We start from the raw sequence: 19,180 nt of genomic DNA, 5'->3' as shown, positions 1-19,180 counted from the left end.
GAAGCAGCTGGGAGACGTGGAGCCACAATGGCCCTTTAGGGCGAGACAGCCATAATCCGTCCCCCGTCCGACAGCGCCAGTGAAAGGAGGCCTGTCAATCATAGCGTGGCACCCTCGGGTCTCTAAGATGGGCGTGCTTAGATTTAGGATTTACTGTACCCCCTCTTTTCTGTCTTATTAAAACCTCTTTGCAGACAGACAGAGATACATGTATGCACATGTGTGCACGCAGGCACACACACCCACAAACACACACATGCATACACAGCTTGTCTGCCCCAGCTTTATAAAACACTGCCTGAGCTTGTGTGTGTGTGTGAATGATAAATGAATGTGTTTTACCTTTATGTTCACACCAACACATCATGTTTAAAGAAATGCCAGACCGCTAAAAAGAAAAACGTCAGACGGGAATTCATTCACATTTTTTATTTAGATTATTTTGCTTAATCATTACACAGTACAATTATACTTCACTTGCTTATACATAAGATGAGGAAATTGTCAATTCAAATGAGCAGTTGTACTTCAAGGAATTACATGCTGCCTATGTTAATGATGGAGACAGCCATGTAGAGGCAAGGAATGGGTGATGATCATTTTGGATACATTTCACAGGCCTGTTGTTGCCTCACACACACACACACACACACACATGCACACGCACGGTCATGGAAGGGGAGGCAACCATACAGACAAATAGGATGCAAAGGCAAACACACATGCACAGACACACACACACACACACACACACACACACACACACACACACACACACACACAAACACAGAGTAAACAGTTATTTAGAGGTGTCAGACACTGCATGTAATATCCTCTGGCACAGTAGCTGTGTGTGTGTGTGCGTATGTGTGCGTGTGCCAATGAACCGTCAGCTGAGCTGAGCTGTGCACTGTCCGTTGCAGCTGGGTGATGGTGATCAAATCTAACAGACAGTGAGGACCGGAGCACGCTTTCTGCCTCAGAGACATGGAGGGAGAGAGGGAGAGAGAAAGAGAGGGAGAGAGAGAGCACTAAGACCGCCTCTGGCCACCATTATCTCTTCAGCGCGTGACTGTGTCCATGTGAGTGTGACAGTGTGAAAAATAGCGTGTTTAGAGTGTTTGTTTGTTTACTTTGCTGCTGTGTGTGTGTGTGTGTGTGTGTGTGTGTACGTGTGTGTCTGAGTGTTTGCTTGCTCATGTGTGTGCCTGTCACTGGATCCAAGTGAGCGCATGTTCATATTTGCTGTTCAATATGTTGAAGCCCATATAACTGACTGGGAGATAACTACTGAGCCAGATGATATGGCAGGAAAGCCCTAATTCAACCCCTCCAGCCAGGGTTAAAGCTCTTTAAACTTCTCCCTGTTTCTCTTTCAGACGACCGGTTCATTCATTATAATTATTAAAGTGGACAAACTTCTCTCCAGCTACACTCCTCTTTTATTAAATGATTTTAACCTGCTGCTATGGGAGGAGAGAAGAGGTAACTTGCTCAAAAAGCAAACTGAAGGTTGCGGATAGTATCTAGAGGCGGGCGGTATTAATACTAAGTCTTGTTCTGAGTGTCAATACTGGTGTTCATAGGATCTGTACCAAAATACAATTGATTTATTAGTGTTTCTCTGTCACTGTCATGTGCAATCATGCAGAATTCACCTTATTAGTACTGAACATTTCCATTCCAGTATTTAATAGCGTTAAAACAATTGTTTTTTTGTTTTATAATGCATGTGATTAATAAATTAATAGAGAATGGTAAGAATAAGAAGAAAAGTGAATTTAAAATGTATTTAAAAGTAGCCTATTAAAGATGCTTTCACCTCATAAATGACACATGGGTCTCCCCTACATGATAGCACACTGGCTGCTTTTATTAATAAAAACGTATCAGAATTGGTATCAATATTGGTGATTCTAGACTTCCTATGACTTGGTATTGGATCTAAATCAATTTAAGTGATATCAAACAAACAAGACAAAAAAAACACACACTGATGCTGTTTATCTGGTGCCCCTAGTGGTAGGAAAAAGATGTTGCAGCAGCACTTATTCTCTTAATTCAGACAAATAAATTTACGTTTAAGTTTAGTGACACATTATGCCAGTGCTTTTTTAAAAGATACCTTGGCTGCTAGTTAAAGATGGGACGCAAACACCTTTTGCCTCTTTTAGACTTTCCACAGCTCTTTAAAAACGCAGCACTGCTTCCTGCGTAGTTTGTATAAAGCTGTTCAAAAACAAAATCAAATCTATTTTGTAAATTTTCCAGACAGGACAGTAAATATTTGCAAATTTGCAAGTGGTCACTTGTCAGGAAAATGTGAACTTGCACTTATTAGTTTAGTTTTTTTTTTTTTTTGTAACAAATGATAATTATGCTCCAGTGAGAGCAGTATCCAAAGAAACGGTGATTCAGTATTAACAGTGGTGCTCTAAGTAACAAGTTCAAAACTGCAACTTGGACTAATTTTGACGGAGTTACAGCAGGGTCTATTAAATACAGGATATAAGTACGTAGAGTTTAGAATCTTTGTGATGGCTGATCAGTCTGCCTTTATTTCCTCATGTCTATTTATTTTATTGTCAGTTTTATTTATTATTTTGACACTTAAGCTTTAATTTTCCTGTGACAATAAACTTGTTCTCCTAAACTAAAATACTCAAAGCAAAAAACAGTGGCGAGCAGGGCCAGCCTGGAGACTCGCATCATTTAACATACTGCCAACACCACCCCACCTCTGCAGCCTGAGCACCCCACACACTCCATCCACACATCAGTCACTGCTCGCAGTGTGTGTGATAGAGGGAGAAAGACAGAGAGTGTTTGAGTGTGTGTCAGTGTGTGCGAGGAAGAGAAACAGAGATGAATGACCGTCTAATCACTCACACAATACAGCTAAGCCCCATAATGAAAACCGTTGATAAGAAGAATTAACATAAAACCTAAGTGGCACAGAACGAGACAGTGGACATAAATAAAATGGCTCTTGCGCCATAAATCTAAACCATAAACACAAATAAATATGACTCACACACGTAACTCAGAGACTTCCTCATCCTAGGCTGAAGGAAAAAAAAAATGACCCTAAAGCATATGTACACATATCTGCTTCATCCTCATTTTTTGCTTTTTGTTAGTTCCCGCAGAGCCGGGCCCTCCACTCATAGCACGGTGCAGTAAGTTTTAATGGTAAATCAACAAAGGGCCGACATGAAAGAAAGGCTAGCTTTCCAGTTTGCAGGGTGAAGAATTATTCATCAGCACTGTAGTGTTGCACTGCAGGCGAAAATCCTGCAGCAGCGCTCCATTTTAATTGCCAGAAAATGACTGTAAATGATACAGAGAGAGAGAGGGAGAAGGGGGCAAAAAAAGGAGACAGAGGGAGAGAGAAAGGAAAAAGAGAGTTGGAATTGGAGGTATAAAGAACGTGGGGGGGAAAAAGGACACCCCCACCACCAACAGCTGCCCCCCAAATTGAAGGCCATGGTGATAAAAAGCTATGTGGCAATCAGAGAAGTCGAGTGTCCCCCCAGCAGCCTAAAAGAGAGATAGTGAAGGGAGAAAAGAGAAGAGGAGGGCGAGGGGAGCGCCATCAAAAAAGGAGTGGTGGGATTAGGTCTGAGAGAGAGTTTACTACGCTCTTTTTGTGCGCCGAACCTGCAGGATTAGAGATAACAAATGTTAGCCGAGGACGGGCACCTGCTGTGAGCTGAGAGGAGGAGGAGGAGGAGGAGGAGGAGGAGGAGGAGAAGGAGAAGAGGGGAGGAGAGGAGAGAAGAGAAGAGCTAACCCGCTAAAACAGCAGAATGGGCTTTTGTGGCCCCGTGCAGAATTAGAGGAAAGAGGGTTGAGAGGGGGAGAAAGAAGAGAGGATAAAGAGGGAGGGTGTGCAGGGGCACAGGAGTGAATGGAACGGGTACAAAGTAAATTTGTAATTGTCAAACAGATGAAGGAGCGGAGATTTTGTGGAGGAGTAAACATTGAATTTGCTAATCTGTGGACCTCAAGGCCCGCTCTGCTCACAGCGACTGTAGCGCTGTCGCCAGTACGCGTCTCTGTTTGCTTGAGTCGCACAGTCCTTGTAAATCCCGAGATCAAACTTCATGTAGAAAAAAGAAATAAAGCACAACAAATTTTCTAACTTTCTGAAGTCTCTTATCCAAACCCCCCTCGCCGTGTCCTAAGTACCTTTGTACCTCTCCATCTCTTTCCGCCCCTCCGCGGCACTTGGGTGTGTGTGGCTGAAATTGCCGCTGGGGCCTGGGGACCTCCCCGCCTGCTCTCTGCAATGACCCCAGCCCAGGAAGCACTCAGACTGGTCAATCAACAATTAAAAGCCTGTCTGTAGCCACTAACTCAATTCAACCACTCAGCTTAGTGCTCTGTTAGAGCCGAGGCACCCAGACAGAACCGAGACAGACTACAACAGCACTGACCCCTCCGCTCCTCCTCACACACACACACGCACAGTGGTCCGACCCACTGTGGTCACTCCTACACAGCCTTACCCATGTTTGAACCTCAAGGGGGGAGTCTCGAACAAATGCTTCCTCTAGGTAAGCTGCAGCATGGTGGATGCACACGTGACAAGAGGCAGCGGCAATTTACCTTGAGGTCTGGCCTGGACAAAAAGGTCACGACCTCTCTCGTGCAAATGTCTTGGTACCTGCACTTCAACCTGAGGGTTTAACCCTGCTTAGCGTTCAATACTGAGTTTGACCTTTTCTTTGGTCTGACTTAAGGCATTTACTGTAGTGGCCTGTGTATTAAGAGAGCCAGTGTGTGTGTGTGTGTGTGTGTGTGTGTGTGTGTGTGTGTGCGCGCGTGTGTGTATTTTAACTTTTCACACATGCAGACATACAATCACGGACAAAAACCCATTTGATTAAACAAGCACTTAAATAAAAATGAAACATAAATAAAAAGAACAGAAACATATGAATACTAGCTTTCACTCCCACTGATACACACTGACACTGTTTCACACACACACACTCACACGCTTCACTCACCCCATATGTTTCCTGTTTTTACTGTTTCATCATTCACTCACTGCTTGGAAAAAAAAAAAAGACTTGGAAATGTAATATAAAAACAAAAGCCGGAGAATAACTGCAGGGGCTGGTAAACGAAGCATAAAGACCCCGAGTGACCGAGGGGAATTATTTGGCTCCATTAAGCAGGCATTAACATGAATTACTATCTAATTAAAATTAAACAGCTCATTAATAACTTTGCGTTGGGGCCTTAGCGTGGAAGTTCTTTGGAGTGTGTGTGTCTGGAGTGTGTGTGCGCGCGCGCGAGAGAGAGTAGCTGTGTTGTGTCGTGGCCAAGAGAGCAATCAAGTGGGATAAAACTAAGCAGCTGCTCCAAAGTAAAGTCAGGGCCTGAGAGGGCTTACCTGTGGAACAAAACAACTACTCCGAATTAGCCGAATGCAAAGAAGATGTTCTTCACCACATAAAGTTAACTTTATTCAGCGTTTAATTCCGCTGCAGCTAAAACTGCTAAAACGGAAATCAGCACCCCTCTGGCGCAGAGGTTAAGACGCTAACCATGAGCTGCCACTTCCTCGGTTTAAATCTGACTGGGGCCCTTTGTTGCATGTCATTCCCAATTTCCTGCCCCTTGTTTCCTGTCATCTCTCAACTTTCAGATCCTTAATAAAGGCAGGAAAATGCCCCAAATTGTACTTTAAAAACGTAAAACAGACGTCATGTGTGCTCTCGTGCTACAAACTGATCACAGTGTGGCTTTGTCAGGTGATAACTTGGGTAACTGTGGGACTGTTTTTGCTAAATGGACACGCATTTTTTGGTTTACAAAAACCTTCTTTTAAATATTTCATTCTCCAAATATTGAAGGATGAAAAAGAAAAGACCTAAGTGGAGTTCAACCAAAAATAAAGTTGCAACAGTGACAACATGTTGTCTACATACTGTAAGTGAGTATAGGATTCTGTCTGTCTCCCTCTCTCTCTCACTCTCACGCACACACACACACACACACACACGCACACGCACGCACATGCACGTAAAGCCATGCTTGTTCAAACTCAACTCCAAAATAAAAGGACAAAGATGGAGTGGACCTAGCAGAGTCATTATCAACAGACTCTCCATACCAGGCAACATGTTTGCACATACACACACGCACATTGTGACAATATGTGTGAGACACGTCGACTCACTCCTGCTGTGTCCTGTTGGGTCGTGGCCTTCTTGTTGGCCAGACGTTCAGCCTCGCAGGATCTGTCAGGAGAAGAGAAGACAGGAATAGAGAGAAAGAAAAGCAGAGAGGGTCAGAAGTCTAAAGATCATCATGTTGGCGGTCTTGTCATCATCTTAATGAGAGGACAGAGGAGAGGAGAAGGAGTTGTAGGCAGGATTGTTAGAAATGTGGTTGATGCTCAGTGAGGACGGTGATGATCGTAACAGTAATGGTGACTTTTAACACGCCTGGCACTAGTAATGATGCACAAAAACAATGCCACCTGTAACCTGTAATCTGCTCTGATTCTACCGTTCTTAAAAGCGCAGCATCAGCACTGAGAAACCAAAAACTTCTGAGCCTGAAATCCGGCCTGCCAACACCCTCGCTCTCCGTGTATTGATAATGGAACCTCATTGTCGAAATCCACAAGACTGTCCACAAGCAAAAAACTCGACAATATAACAACAGAATAAGGTGAAGGAATAATGACAGATAGTCCTCAGAGATGGTGAGTGAATAACAGAGAGAGAGGGATATGGAGTTAGGCCTCAAATGTATGCCAGTGCATGCATCAACCACCCCCCACCACCCCCTCTACCTCTCCCCCGTCCTCCTTCTCCTGGCCAGGAGCTGTTTACCTCTCTATCAGCGGTGCTCTCTAAAAGCAGGGACCCCATCCATATTCACCGGCCTCAAATTCCTCTGCTTATCTCCCCCCAACCCTTGAAAAACCTCCCCGTGTTCCCCTCTGCACATACATACATACATAAACACATCTTTATGGAGGCAAGAGGCAAACGCGCTGGGCCAGGAGGGGGTCGGGGATAAGAATCACCTTGAATTCAAAGCAGAGGATTGTGGGTCCTCGGTGGGCGGACGGACAGGCAGTCAGCCACACGGGCTAAGGCTCACACCGGCGTGACACACAAACCACAAGGCAGGTAGAGGGAGGCTTTAGGGGATGGCAGCAGATGGGTGCACCAGGGGCCATTGGCAATTCACTGGATTTGTAATAGTGAGGTTTGATGCTTATGAAATTGTGTGTTGTTGGATGATATGCGTCATTAGGCGGTTGTGTCTCTGCATGTGCACGCTTGTGTGGATCTTCAGTCTCATCTTAGACACACATCAGTGACATGTTTTAAAATCTTCTACATGTAGAAATTTTGTATTTGATTTTCTTCATTCGTCATAAAGTGACTCCAAAGAACACTAAACCCTCAACTGACACATGAAATATCTGTTTTGGTCCCCTCAGAAGTTATTGAGAAATCTAATTGGATTAGCTGTTATTCCCAACATGGAGATTTACATGAAGTGGACAAATCACTTATGTTGGTGGCTGCTTTGAAAGTGGGAGCAGGAGACTGGCTGATAAGAGTTGACAGTATAAGTGAGGGCTCAAAGAGTGCTTGAGCAGAAGCAGAGACACATGGAGTAGGGGGGACCGGTACCCCCATTCCTCTGCAAGCTGCGTTGTTTGGGGATTGAAGTTGGGAACTCTCTCCACTACTAATTGCGCGCTGGTGCCATTCATGAATATTCATTCTGGCGCGTTCAGACCCCGCCTAATTAGCCGAGAGATAGAGGAAGAAACTCGCACCTTTTACCACAAGAGAAGCGTTTCCCCCTGTCGCATTCTCAGGGGGATGCTGGCAGAATAGCCCAAGTTCATTAGCCAAAAAAGAAAGGGAAAAAAGTTACCTGAAAAGCACGGGACGATTTGGTCTTCAAAATGGATGGGCAAACAGGGTTTTTTTTTCTTTTTTTTTGCTATTGCATATTTAGTGCCTATTACGCATGTCTATCAAAAAAAAAACAAAAAAAAAACCTGGAAACGAAATACAATTATCTGATTGAGTGAGTTGGTGGATATTATTCTACTCGCTGTAGTTGGGGGGGTACATCACATGAATTTTAAAATCTAAACATAGCTGGTGGCAGGTCGAAATGTTCCCCCTGGAATTGAGGGAGACTCGTATTTAACATCTAATATGAGGCCGAGGCCGTTTTAAGAATGTGAGCGTGTTATTTCAGGTACACCTGTGGAAATAAAAACCCGCTGATTAGTTTAAAGTTTATTTCCAAATTAAGTGTTTGCATATTTATATCCTTGGGGGCTGAGGACTAAAATAACCTGCTCTAAAAATTGTACTTTTCGCTTTTAAAATGTCTGATTCATGTCTTAAAATGGAGTTTGGGTTATTTTTAATTGCTTTATCATTAATGTCACCATTTTATTTTATGCATTATTTTATCAATGCATGTGTAGAGGAAATGCTGTGACATAATTTCACAATTCTCTTTATTTATCGCATCTCATCTGTGTTGCAAAGATGGAAAGTTGTTTAATTGAAATGTGTCCTATTGGCTGAGGTGCGTCCTCACAATAACGGCTGCATATTAAGCAGACTGGAGATTAACACGTGACTGACTGAAAAAAGAAAAGGCCCCTCACTCTAATAAATAAACCCTTCAATTACAGCTGCACGGAAACACACTCCCTACATCCAGTTAAACATGGTCTCCAAAAAATAAAGTACGCAAGTTATGTTTGGCCATGCAGCAGGAGCATCGTGTTCATAGTGCTGTCCATGTTATAATTCTTAGAGTCTAAGTTTTGTCATGTTCACATTATGTCAGGACATGACAGGAAAGACAGTGCAGAGAAAGTGAGGAATAAATCAGAGAAATGTGTCTTCAGGGTGATACAAAGAGCAGACTTGTGCACACACTTATTTCTGGTAAAGGGGTCACCCAACTTCCTCCACACTCATCCCTGCGGTTCATTCTGAGTGCGCGTCGCAATCTCTTTCTTTTTCCCCCCCTCCTCCCTCATATTTTTAAAAATCCATCATATCGTGTTCATTTCCAGCCGCTCTTTTCCTGTACGGCCTGTCATTCACCACTAAGTTCTGTGTGATGCCTTTCATCGGGCGCACCATGGAAACCTAGTGCGTCCTGGCAAAAATGCACCTCAGCGCACACAAGGCCATATTCTTTACAAAAGAGGGCCAAAGCATCTGGATCTTTCTTTTTTTCCAGCAGCTCCTCGCTGGCATGGCAAAGCACAAGACTGGGTCTGTGTGGCAGAGAAACCACTGCTTTTTATAGACTGGGAGACAAGAATGAGTGAATGGCTAACGCATCTTCATTAACTGAGAGCTGCATGGAGCTCGGGTCGCTTATAGCAGTGACACACAGCCACTGAGGTCTCCCAGGAGTTGAAGACACTGACGATAAGAAATTCCTGGCTGGGGTTTCCCATTAACGAGTTGGAGAGGCATTGTCTTATTTTTTTTTTACATCTTATAGGATTTATTCTATCTACTTTAATCATAATAAATAATGCTTTGTTTAAAAAATATGTGTATATGTGGGGCGATGGTATTATAGTTCAGTCAATTTTATAGTAGAATTGCATGCAAATTATTGTTTAAGGAAAAAAAATGTTTGCAAAACGTGACATATTAATCATCACAAGTGTTTCTTAAAATGAGACATATCACAAATACCGCGGATAAAAGCTGCACAGCACTGAAAACATCACCATATATCTCCAAATCTGACTCTGACACTTAATAAATCGCCCTAAAATGACACACGGATAACTCGCGCGGATTGTCTCCCACTCATCTCAAATAAATATATAAAGGATGGGTGGACAAAAACCACGCCTTTCAAGAGATGATGACGAGCACCTGTGACCCCGACAACATTTTCCACACACACACACGCTACATTGTTAACGCAGGAGACAAGAGTACAGCAAGGACGCGGTCACAGCAGAAAGGAGACAACTTACCTTTTAGTCATGTAGTCCCGGATTAAAATGAACACTAGCGTTGAGTCGTCCTGTAAATAGACAGAGAATAGTCGCATGGGGGAAGATGACAACAAACAAACAAACGCGGCGGAGATAGATAAAAACAGGCAAAACATTGCTTTCAGGTAAATGATTAAAATGAGACTGTTGCGCCTGAAAAACCTCCCAAAAAGCTCCTGTTTTAGAAGGAGTGGAACATGTGCCTGATTGCAGAGTTTTAGGCGAATGGAACGGGAGAGATGTAAGATTTGTTTAAAGCCCCGCATTTCCATTTAAGAACGTGATTGTGTTTGCAAAGATCCCTTTCAATCTTCGCATCTCCCCCCCTCTCTCTACCCCTCAGCGTCTCTGAGGCTGCTTTGCAATTCATAGAATTGGTAATTTGCTATTGGGACAAAACGTGAAGGGAAAAATAATCAGATCAACCGGGAGAGGTAGTGAGGAGGGAGCCAGGAGGAAGAAACACAAGGTTTCTCTCTCCAAGTTGCTGCTTAGTAAAATGCTTCGAGAGGTAAATGATATAAAAAAATATATATATATGAAAAATATATTTATTTAGTTTTTTTGAATCGCGTTAAATCTAAATTTCCAGGGAAAATCTAGAAGAGCTGCAGCAGCTTGTCAGAGAGGATATAATGTCATGTAAAAATCAAATTAGATTGTTTTATGATAAATTATAAAAGATTATGATCAGATGTGGCATTAACCCTCAGTAACATCTGCACTGCTGCGTTCAGGAACCCAAAATAAGACAGTGAGTAAACTGTGTATAATATCTGTCACCTGAGCGTGTGCGTGCGTGCGCGTGTGTGTGTGTGTGGAGGGGGTGTGTGGAAAGAAGGAAAGAGTGTGTATGTGACAGAGAGGGAGAGTATCTTGGCCTATCATAACTAAGTGGGTGGTGATGATGAGATCATACAACATTGAAAATTACCGAGACAATACAAATAAATGACATACGCGGAGGCTTTGAAATAGAGCAAATGCTTTCAGATTTGTCACACATTTACAGGCAGCATTCACAGATACATCACATAGTGCTTATTTGCACGCCTCTCGTTGTGTGGGTGGCTGCAGGAGCTGGAGCATCGCGCCTTATAATCTATTTAAAATGAGGAGCGCTATAATCATCAGTGACCTATTATAAAGGTGCACGGGTGCGTGTTTGTAAGTGCATGTGTGTATGTTGGGGTGGGGGGGTGGAGGTGGGATGGGGGGGGGGGGGGGGGGGGGGGGGGCAACCCTTCAAAAAGATCCCCGTACTCCCCCACGTGGTTATTTGCAAAACAACCGATCTAAACCCAGGGAAACCTAATCAAACCCCGCTGCTGCAGCCCCGTTCACCTTCTTTGTGGAGGATTGGAGGGAGAAATGTAAAAGATAGGCAGGAGGCTATCTGCGCGCAGGTATAGGAAATGAGATGAGTCCTGTTAAAAACTCAAAGAGACATTTAATAAATAGAACATGTGTTTTTCTATAACATATGTAAGATCGGAGCTCTATCCATCCTGTGCGAAAAATGCGCTGTACCATGGTCTGAAACCCTGCGCCTATTGAATATGTCCCCAGTGGGCTTGAATCGGAGAGGAGCCAATACAAGCGGAAGGGAGGCGTGTCTTCGCTCTTCCCCAAGACCTCCCAGAGCAGGTTGTTGCGTTTTGGCTCTAAAGCCTGGAGACCTCCGAAGTGCTCGTCAGTTTTCGAAGTAGGAGCCATGGCGACAACAGCTCAGTATATTCCGAGGAATAACTCCTTACCGTCTAACCCGCTCATGCATCCGGATTCGGATAGGATGCATCAGGGGACGACCTACAGAGAGGTGCAGAAAATGATGCACCACGAGTACTTGCAAGGGCTTGCGGCGACCAACACGGGACACCCGATGAGCCTGACGCACCACCAGTGGCTGCCCACCTCCAACACCGACTGGTCCAGCGGCACCCACATCGGACAGCAGGAGCACAAAGCCAGCGTGCAGGCGACCCGGGAGGACCTGAGCAGCGGCTTCCACCACAGATCTCACCTGGTGCACCAGCAAACGCAGAGTAGCCACCATGGTTCGTGGGCGCCAACCACGACGCACCACTTATCCCCGCTGTCCCCAGCATCAAACGGGCACCAGTCGCTGGTCTACTCCCAGCCTGGATACACAAACCTCAACGCAATGCTGAGTCCCCAGCCCGGTTCCCTGCACCATGGCATGCGGGACCCGCTCCACGACGATTCGGGCAGCCACGACAACCAGATGGAGTCGCCCCAGCAGGCGTTCAGCCACCACCAGGACCACTCGGACGAGGACGCACCCAGCTCCGACGACCTGGAGCAGTTCGCCAAGCAGTTCAAGCAGCGGCGGATCAAACTGGGCTTTACGCAGGCGGACGTGGGCTTGGCCTTAGGCACCCTGTATGGAAACGTCTTTTCTCAGACCACAATCTGCAGGTTTGAGGCGCTGCAGCTCAGCTTCAAGAACATGTGCAAACTTAAGCCGCTCCTAAACAAGTGGCTGGAGGAGACAGACTCAAACACTGGCAGTCCCACCAATTTGGACAAGATTGCTGCGCAGGGCAGGAAACGAAAGAAGAGGACCTCCATTGAAGTGGGGGTGAAAGGGGCGCTGGAAAATCATTTCTTAAAATGCCCAAAGCCGTCTGCTCATGAAATCAGCACTTTAGCCGGCACTCTGCAGTTGGAAAAAGAGGTTGTCCGTGTTTGGTTTTGCAACAGAAGACAAAAAGAGAAAAGAATGACACCAGTTGGGGTCCCTCACCCGAATATGGAGGACGTATATTCCCAAGCAGAGACCCCTCCTCTACACCGCACACTACAGAGTCCTGTACAGTGACTGTTTTCATGAACAATCCGAGCATTTCCGCGGGGGGATAGAAAAAGGGAAAAAGGGACTATGGAGTTTACAGTATTTAAGTTTGGCTTTTGTTTTCCTGAGAGAAAAAGAGACATGGAAAAAAAGTTGAACAGATGAGTTTTGCCCTTAGTATTTCGGAGATCGTCATGTCCAGCAAATAGATGGCAAGAGGGGAAAAATGTTAAGATAAAAAAACAAAAAAAAAAAAATCAAGAAAAAAAAGACAAAAAAATCTTCGCTATTACTGATTCCGTGCGCATTTAAAGTGAAACAAAGATCTTTATTTACCAAAATTATATGGAGGAGAAGGCATATAAAGTAAATTTGATATCCCATGGCTGTTTCAAATGGGGGAGTAATTAAATGTGGCAACTGAGGCCATCTCCTCCTGGTGTACCATGAACTGTTGGCGCTCACCAGAATGAGGTGGCTGCCTGAAAAATGATCAACACTGGAGATGAGTAGCCTACACTGAATGAACATTTTTGCTTTTTCAGGCTTAAACTGATTAACCAGATTTCTGAATATTAGTGTATACTTTCTTTGTTATATTAAGTGTGATGTTTTTGGTTTGGAAATACTTTTAACTTCAGTGTCTCTCTATGATTTCTGTCATTATTTTTGCTATAGGTACTGTAACTCATCAGAGCAGCCTCTCATTTTTCTCTTTACTCAGTGGGAGTTGATGGTGGGAAAAGTGATGGAAATTATGGCACCCGAAAACACACATAATTAAGGTCAGATTTGTTTCAGAGGAAAAAAATGTCCAATGCAACAGGACGTTTAAGTTCTGACTGCATGCCTTAAAACATTTAAAGCTTTGCAGCTGACCACGTCGAAATTTGCAAACAGCACTAGACGCTAAAAGGGAAATTACATTAAAAAAAAAAAGAAAAGGAAAAAAATTATTTTTTTTGGGGGGGGGGGTTCCTTTTGTTCAAATTATTGTTTTCTTTGCATGGAGCACTTATTCTTTCGTTGATATTATTATTGCGATTTTATATTTGTTGATAAAATTGTGAGTGGAGCTGATCTCCATAGGTTTAAACACACACACACACACACACACAGAAAAAATCCCATGTTTACAGGTTCCTGGTTATCACCACAGAGCGCTGTCAGCTCACACTGCTTACTGCCTGTTAATCCTATTGTATTCCAAACATTTCAAGAGAGATTGGTCAAAAAATGAAAAGTAATAATAACTCAGGTAACTTCAGTGCCCCATGTCGGAATATCACGCCTGTACATGATTTTATTTTCCTCTTGTGTTTTTTTAGATGTTTCAATCTGGTTCACCGTTTTTTTTTTATTTCCTTTGTCCCACAAATCCACTGTATTATATTAAAACGCTGGATTCAGAGAAAAGAAAATAATAATAATAATTCCAAAAAGGGGAAGCGATGAAGGGACTTAACTTTAGATCTATTTATTTTTTTCTGACCTGAAAGGAAATCTGAAAAATCTCATGCGTTGTGTGTCATTTCTCAATGTTGGACCAGTCCAAAAGCCTACAGCAGTGCTATTCAATACAAAATGAGGGAAACTTTGTTTTTTGTTTTTCAAGAAAAAATAATAGTTAAAAAGAAAAAAAGATTTTAGAGAAAATGTTGCCAGGATTATTTCCGATATGTAAATATGTCCAATATGTAAACTTGTATTTGTTCTGAGATATTGTTTTGTTTTTGTTTCTTTCCGGGCAGTTTTGTACACTTACTAATTCCAAGAAGATATTTTAATATGATTTCATTTATGAATCTGACCATTTATATATATATATTTATTTCTTAAACGTGTTTGGAGCTTTTTTGTTTAGCTCTGTTAATGGTTATGTTGCAGTGGATTCCAGTATGTTTTTCCTTTTTGTTTACTACATTGGTTGTATGTTGATTGCTAAATGTAGACTGCAAAGTCACATTTATATTTATGTTATAGTAATATTTTATTACTTACATAAAACATATATACAAGAAATGGTCTTTTGTCTTCATTAAGATCCCAAAAAACCCTCTCGTCCTCTTTGTTGCTGTCTATGATTGTGGCATCATCAGCAGGCAAACAAGATAAACATGATCATAAAGTTTAATGCTGTCCGGGGTGCTGAGCATCGGGAAGTGGTCAGCACGCCATGTGTTCACTTTAAATAGCAGTGGTTCGTTATGTAACAGGGGGTCGTTTAAATCAAAAGCTGTGTACATGTGCTGTTAAAGGGAATAGACAACAGTATTTTACCTCAGGCATTCCCTGCTAAGTTCACACAGTCTCTGACGTTGTTCACATCTTTGTGTAATAATCGCAGTATTAAATTGTGCAATATCAATACGGAATTATTGTCTTTTCATTGAGTGCTTATTATTATTACTTTTATAATCATTGGCAGTATTATCCAAGTGTTTATCCGGAGCCCAGGCCTTCCTCAATCACACTGAGCTGCTCTCTTTATATAAACCATCATCACTTGTCATGTTTTAAGCGTTTAAAAGGCGAATTGTGACGAATCTTTGATCTGAGACAGAGGTGCCTGCGGGCAAAAATCAGCCTCTTTTCCAAAGATAGAGAGAAAAGCACATAAAGGATGAACGAAAAAACGGCAGGCCCTAAAGTTTAATAAGAGCAAAGGCAGGCCCACATTCACAGACAACATTTTAACGCCACCCAGCACCTATAAATATTCGATTCCTCTAAATCATATATTAAATGTAGTCTTAAAGTTTGGCCCCTTCAGTGTTCCGCGTAAAAAGCAGCCACAGCGGCTGTGCGCATTGTTTCCACATCTACATCTACATATTAGACCTGGATACAGTCAGGATCCATGGAGAGATTCATTACAGGCGCTGATACATTTTAATTCCTTCCAACACATTCACAGTTCCATTTATACTTTACATCTTTTTATACTCCCCCCCCCCCCCAAAAAAAAAAAAAATGACCGTGAAAAGTGAAAATCTGTGCAGCAGCAGTAAAAATCCACATCCACGACGCTTTAAATTTTCAATTCCAGGTTTGTTGGATAAGTTAAACTTGTCTACATTTAGGGTTTTATTTTAATTATTAGGGAAGGGAAGTCATTTTAAAAAGGAGTTTTATATTTTATTAGGGTGCATCCTCAGTGACAGTGTGCCGTTGTCAAACGCAAATACGCACCACAAAGTTTGGAGTAGCGTTCAAATTTGAAAGAAAAGTTAGGTAGGATTTTGGACACAGACATTTACTGGACTGTCATGCATTTATATGCCATTTACACATCTTTTGACACTCAATATAAAGGAACGTTTTCCTTCATTTTGCGTTATGCGATTATTTTTTTAAAGATGGATTTGTGTGCGGTCATTTGTCTGCAGCCGTGTCATGCGTTTTAAAACATATAAATAATAGGAGACAATATGAAGACAGACCATTTTTAAAAACTGGATTTTGTGCTGCTGTGATGCAAGTGGGGAAAAGTGTCTTTGCACTGGCTGAGGTGGTCAAACTGAGGGAGAGGAGGCCAACATCAGGGAGCAAGGCAACCGTCAGAGAACAGCGGGGCACAGGCGACACCTGCTGGCAAATTTGGAGTACTGCACCATGAAAGCTTAACCTTAAAGTTTCATAGAAATGAGCAATAAGAAAAACAACAACATAGTAACAATACAAATCATATGATGGTCACTGTCAGCTTCATTTTGCATGTTTGTAGTTGTGTTTTCCTTTTCATGTCAGATATTAAGCTAATGAATACACCTCATGTGGGTTGAGGTGCACAGCACTGTTGGAAGTGGGTGCACAAGTAACCTCACCCCTGCTAGTCACCTCTTCACTGTAGTGAGCCAAGCAGAGAGACACCAGGTCCCTTTTTAAAAAGTCTGAAATACAACTCAGTCAGGGGTCAACCATGGAACCTCTCAGAATCAGGATGGGTACTCAGATCATGGAGGGCCTCGAGGTGACCAGTAGAAATGGTTTGAAATGCAATGCAGAACACAGAGGCCTACAGAGTGAACATAGATGGGGAAACAGAGGGAGTCCACAGTTGACCAAACAAGAGAGATTGTGGTGACTGGCACCGACTGTTATCATTTGATGATATGCAATTTTTATTCTGTGCCGTATGGAGGGACACAACCTCCATTATGCCGATAAATCAATAATACATGAGCCCAACTCATCACAAAACAGCAAAACCCAGCTATTTGACCTACGAATCACCACAGCTCACCCTTTCCTTCTCTCCTCCTCTTCCCTTCTCAGCAGTCTGCTCTCCTACGCTGAGTGGGCCCTCGGCAGCACTTGCAAGAGGAGCTCCAGCCTCAGCAGTGCCCGGGCGCTCGTGAACACGATGCCTCCATCAGGGAAGTATCGTCACACACAGGAGATGTGGATTAGTGATGATTAGCAGGGATTATGGCTGGTTAATGGTGGGAAAATACATTAGGAACCATCGGCTCTGGGAGGGGGAGGGGGATTTCACTCACGCTAGCGGATTTGCATTGATCCACAGCAAATGAATGAGGATTAGCAGCATCAAGCTATCTGCCAACAGATAAATAACATTAAGCGTATTATACGCCAACGCCTGTTATTAATGACATTACAAACACCACTACAATGCTGGCAATTATGGAAATAATGGGAGCGGCTGAATAATTTACTTGGTTGGGATTCCTGGGATTCCAGATCATCCTCATGTACAGAGACATGGGGTGATACTGGAGAGCCAAGATGCTGGTAAGCAGAGCAGCATGTAGTCTTTGGGTACCACGATGCACTAAGGGGTTTATATATTGTTAATGGCTTTATTAATGCTCAATAAATCATTTATGGCTGCTTTATAGATTAGTAATAAGCCATTTGTAAGAACAAGGTTTGGGTTACCAGGCTGTAAAATATCCCTTTGGTTGGTGAATATTCTCCTCCAGCTTGTCTTTTGCTCTCTCATATCACCAGGGATGCCGCTCTGATAGATAACTTGGTCACTTACACATGGGAAAAAGAAAACCAGGACCAAAAGCCATCCGCAAACAACTCAGATATATCCGTCGACAACTCAGATAGTAGTGAAAGACACCTTTGTTGAATATTACGCATTATTCCCTTGAAGTTGATGCGACAGATGGTGAGCTTAGGAAAAAAGCACATGAAAAAACATGCTCCATCATTTACACAGTGTTAATAAGTCACATTGGGCTCAAAGTACTCCTTTAATAAATGCATCCGTTTCATTTTATGGCAGGTAATGTTAAAATCCTGTTGGATCAATACCAACACATGCTTGACACTGATTACGCTGCATAGAGGGCATCTACAATGTCCACAGCCACATTGCCACAAATTACTCTGTTAGTGTAGAGGAGGGAAAAATGCTCATTCCTCCATCCAACCCACATTTTAACCTGACAGGTGAAAGAGCCTGTAGCTTTCTTACTCTCTATTACTACCTCTTCCTCCAGCCGAGTTCTCCTCTCCTCCGCCTACCGTTTATGTAATAAATACTCCACTCCCACAGTGAGTGGCAGAGAAAGGGGGGATGGAGACTGGCAAAAGAACAGAATAATGCATTTTTTCATCAAAAATTCCTTCTCTTCCCCTACCTCAAGGTTTCCTCCTCTGAGCCACTTGAAAGATGGGCAACAATGTGGCCACACAGTGAACACCTAGTTACCATATGAAACACTCCAGCAGTGAACTGGAGGAGACGGAGACGGGAGAGGAGAAGTCTTGTGTTATTTATGATACTGGGCCTTGTAGCTATATGGGTTCCCCCTTCATGTCGACTCCAAGGTATGGCCCCCATATGCGAAGTGGTTTAAGTGCGGCTTTAGAAAGTTACTCTCCCCTCCCCTCTGTCTCTCTTTGCTCCTCACTCGCAGGTTTTGAAGAAGAGAAGTAGCCCGTCTCCCTCTTTCATGGCTTTGAGGGACATTTTATATCGCCTCAGGTGTCTGTCAGTGTGACTAACAGTTCTGAGAGTGGAGAACTAATATCTCAGGAACTTGCCTCCAGGCAGCAGCACATAGATGTTACTGTTGGTGGCATACAATGAAAAGAAAGTCATACTTTAGAGGCATTCAGCAGCAGCAATTACTACTGATTCAGTGAGCTGGTTGGTATTAAACAATGGCTGTGACAACCTTAACGGGTGATAAGAACACAGTGAGAAAGGCAAGATAAATGCAATCATCTGTACTGCACACGCCGCCTTCATTTTGTCGGATGTCTGACAAAAGGTTGCAAATAGCCCAAGGAAACATATTAGGGATAACACACTAACCAAACAAAGCAGTAATAATAATAGT

At 43.1% G+C, this 19,180-nt stretch overlaps 1 protein-coding gene and 1 long non-coding RNA gene across 2 annotated transcripts; one reads left to right on the top strand and one right to left on the bottom strand.

The window, feature by feature from the left end:
- Positions 1–414: 414 nt before the first annotated feature.
- LOC144464510 (uncharacterized) lies at positions 415–10,289 on the bottom strand. Its single transcript, XR_013492206.1, has 2 exons — positions 10,022–10,289; positions 415–6,254 (listed from the first exon to the last, which is right to left on the bottom strand). It is a non-coding gene; the product is annotated as an uncharacterized LOC144464510 (long non-coding RNA).
- A 1,113-nt stretch (positions 10,290–11,402) lies between these two features.
- pou3f1 (POU class 3 homeobox 1) lies at positions 11,403–15,225 on the top strand. The gene has a single exon (XM_033639577.2). It carries the CDS (start codon positions 11,757–11,759, stop codon positions 12,882–12,884), a length of 1,128 nt encoding a protein of 375 aa, XP_033495468.1. The 5' UTR covers positions 11,403–11,756; the 3' UTR covers positions 12,885–15,225.
- The last annotated feature ends 3,955 nt before the right edge of the window (positions 15,226–19,180 follow it).

Source organism: Epinephelus lanceolatus, chromosome 10 (assembly GCF_041903045.1).
Source record: "Epinephelus lanceolatus isolate andai-2023 chromosome 10, ASM4190304v1, whole genome shotgun sequence".
Classification (NCBI taxonomy): Eukaryota; Metazoa; Chordata; class Actinopteri; order Perciformes; family Serranidae; genus Epinephelus; species Epinephelus lanceolatus.
The sequence above is the reverse complement of the archived record's forward strand: the minus strand, read 5'-3'. Positions and strand labels throughout refer to the sequence as shown.

Bases quoted from the DNA above. Each gene is read 5' to 3' on its own strand.
- pou3f1 (XM_033639577.2), top strand. From the start codon at position 11,757: ATGGCGACAACAGCTCAGTATATTCCGAGGAATAACTCCTTACCGTCT.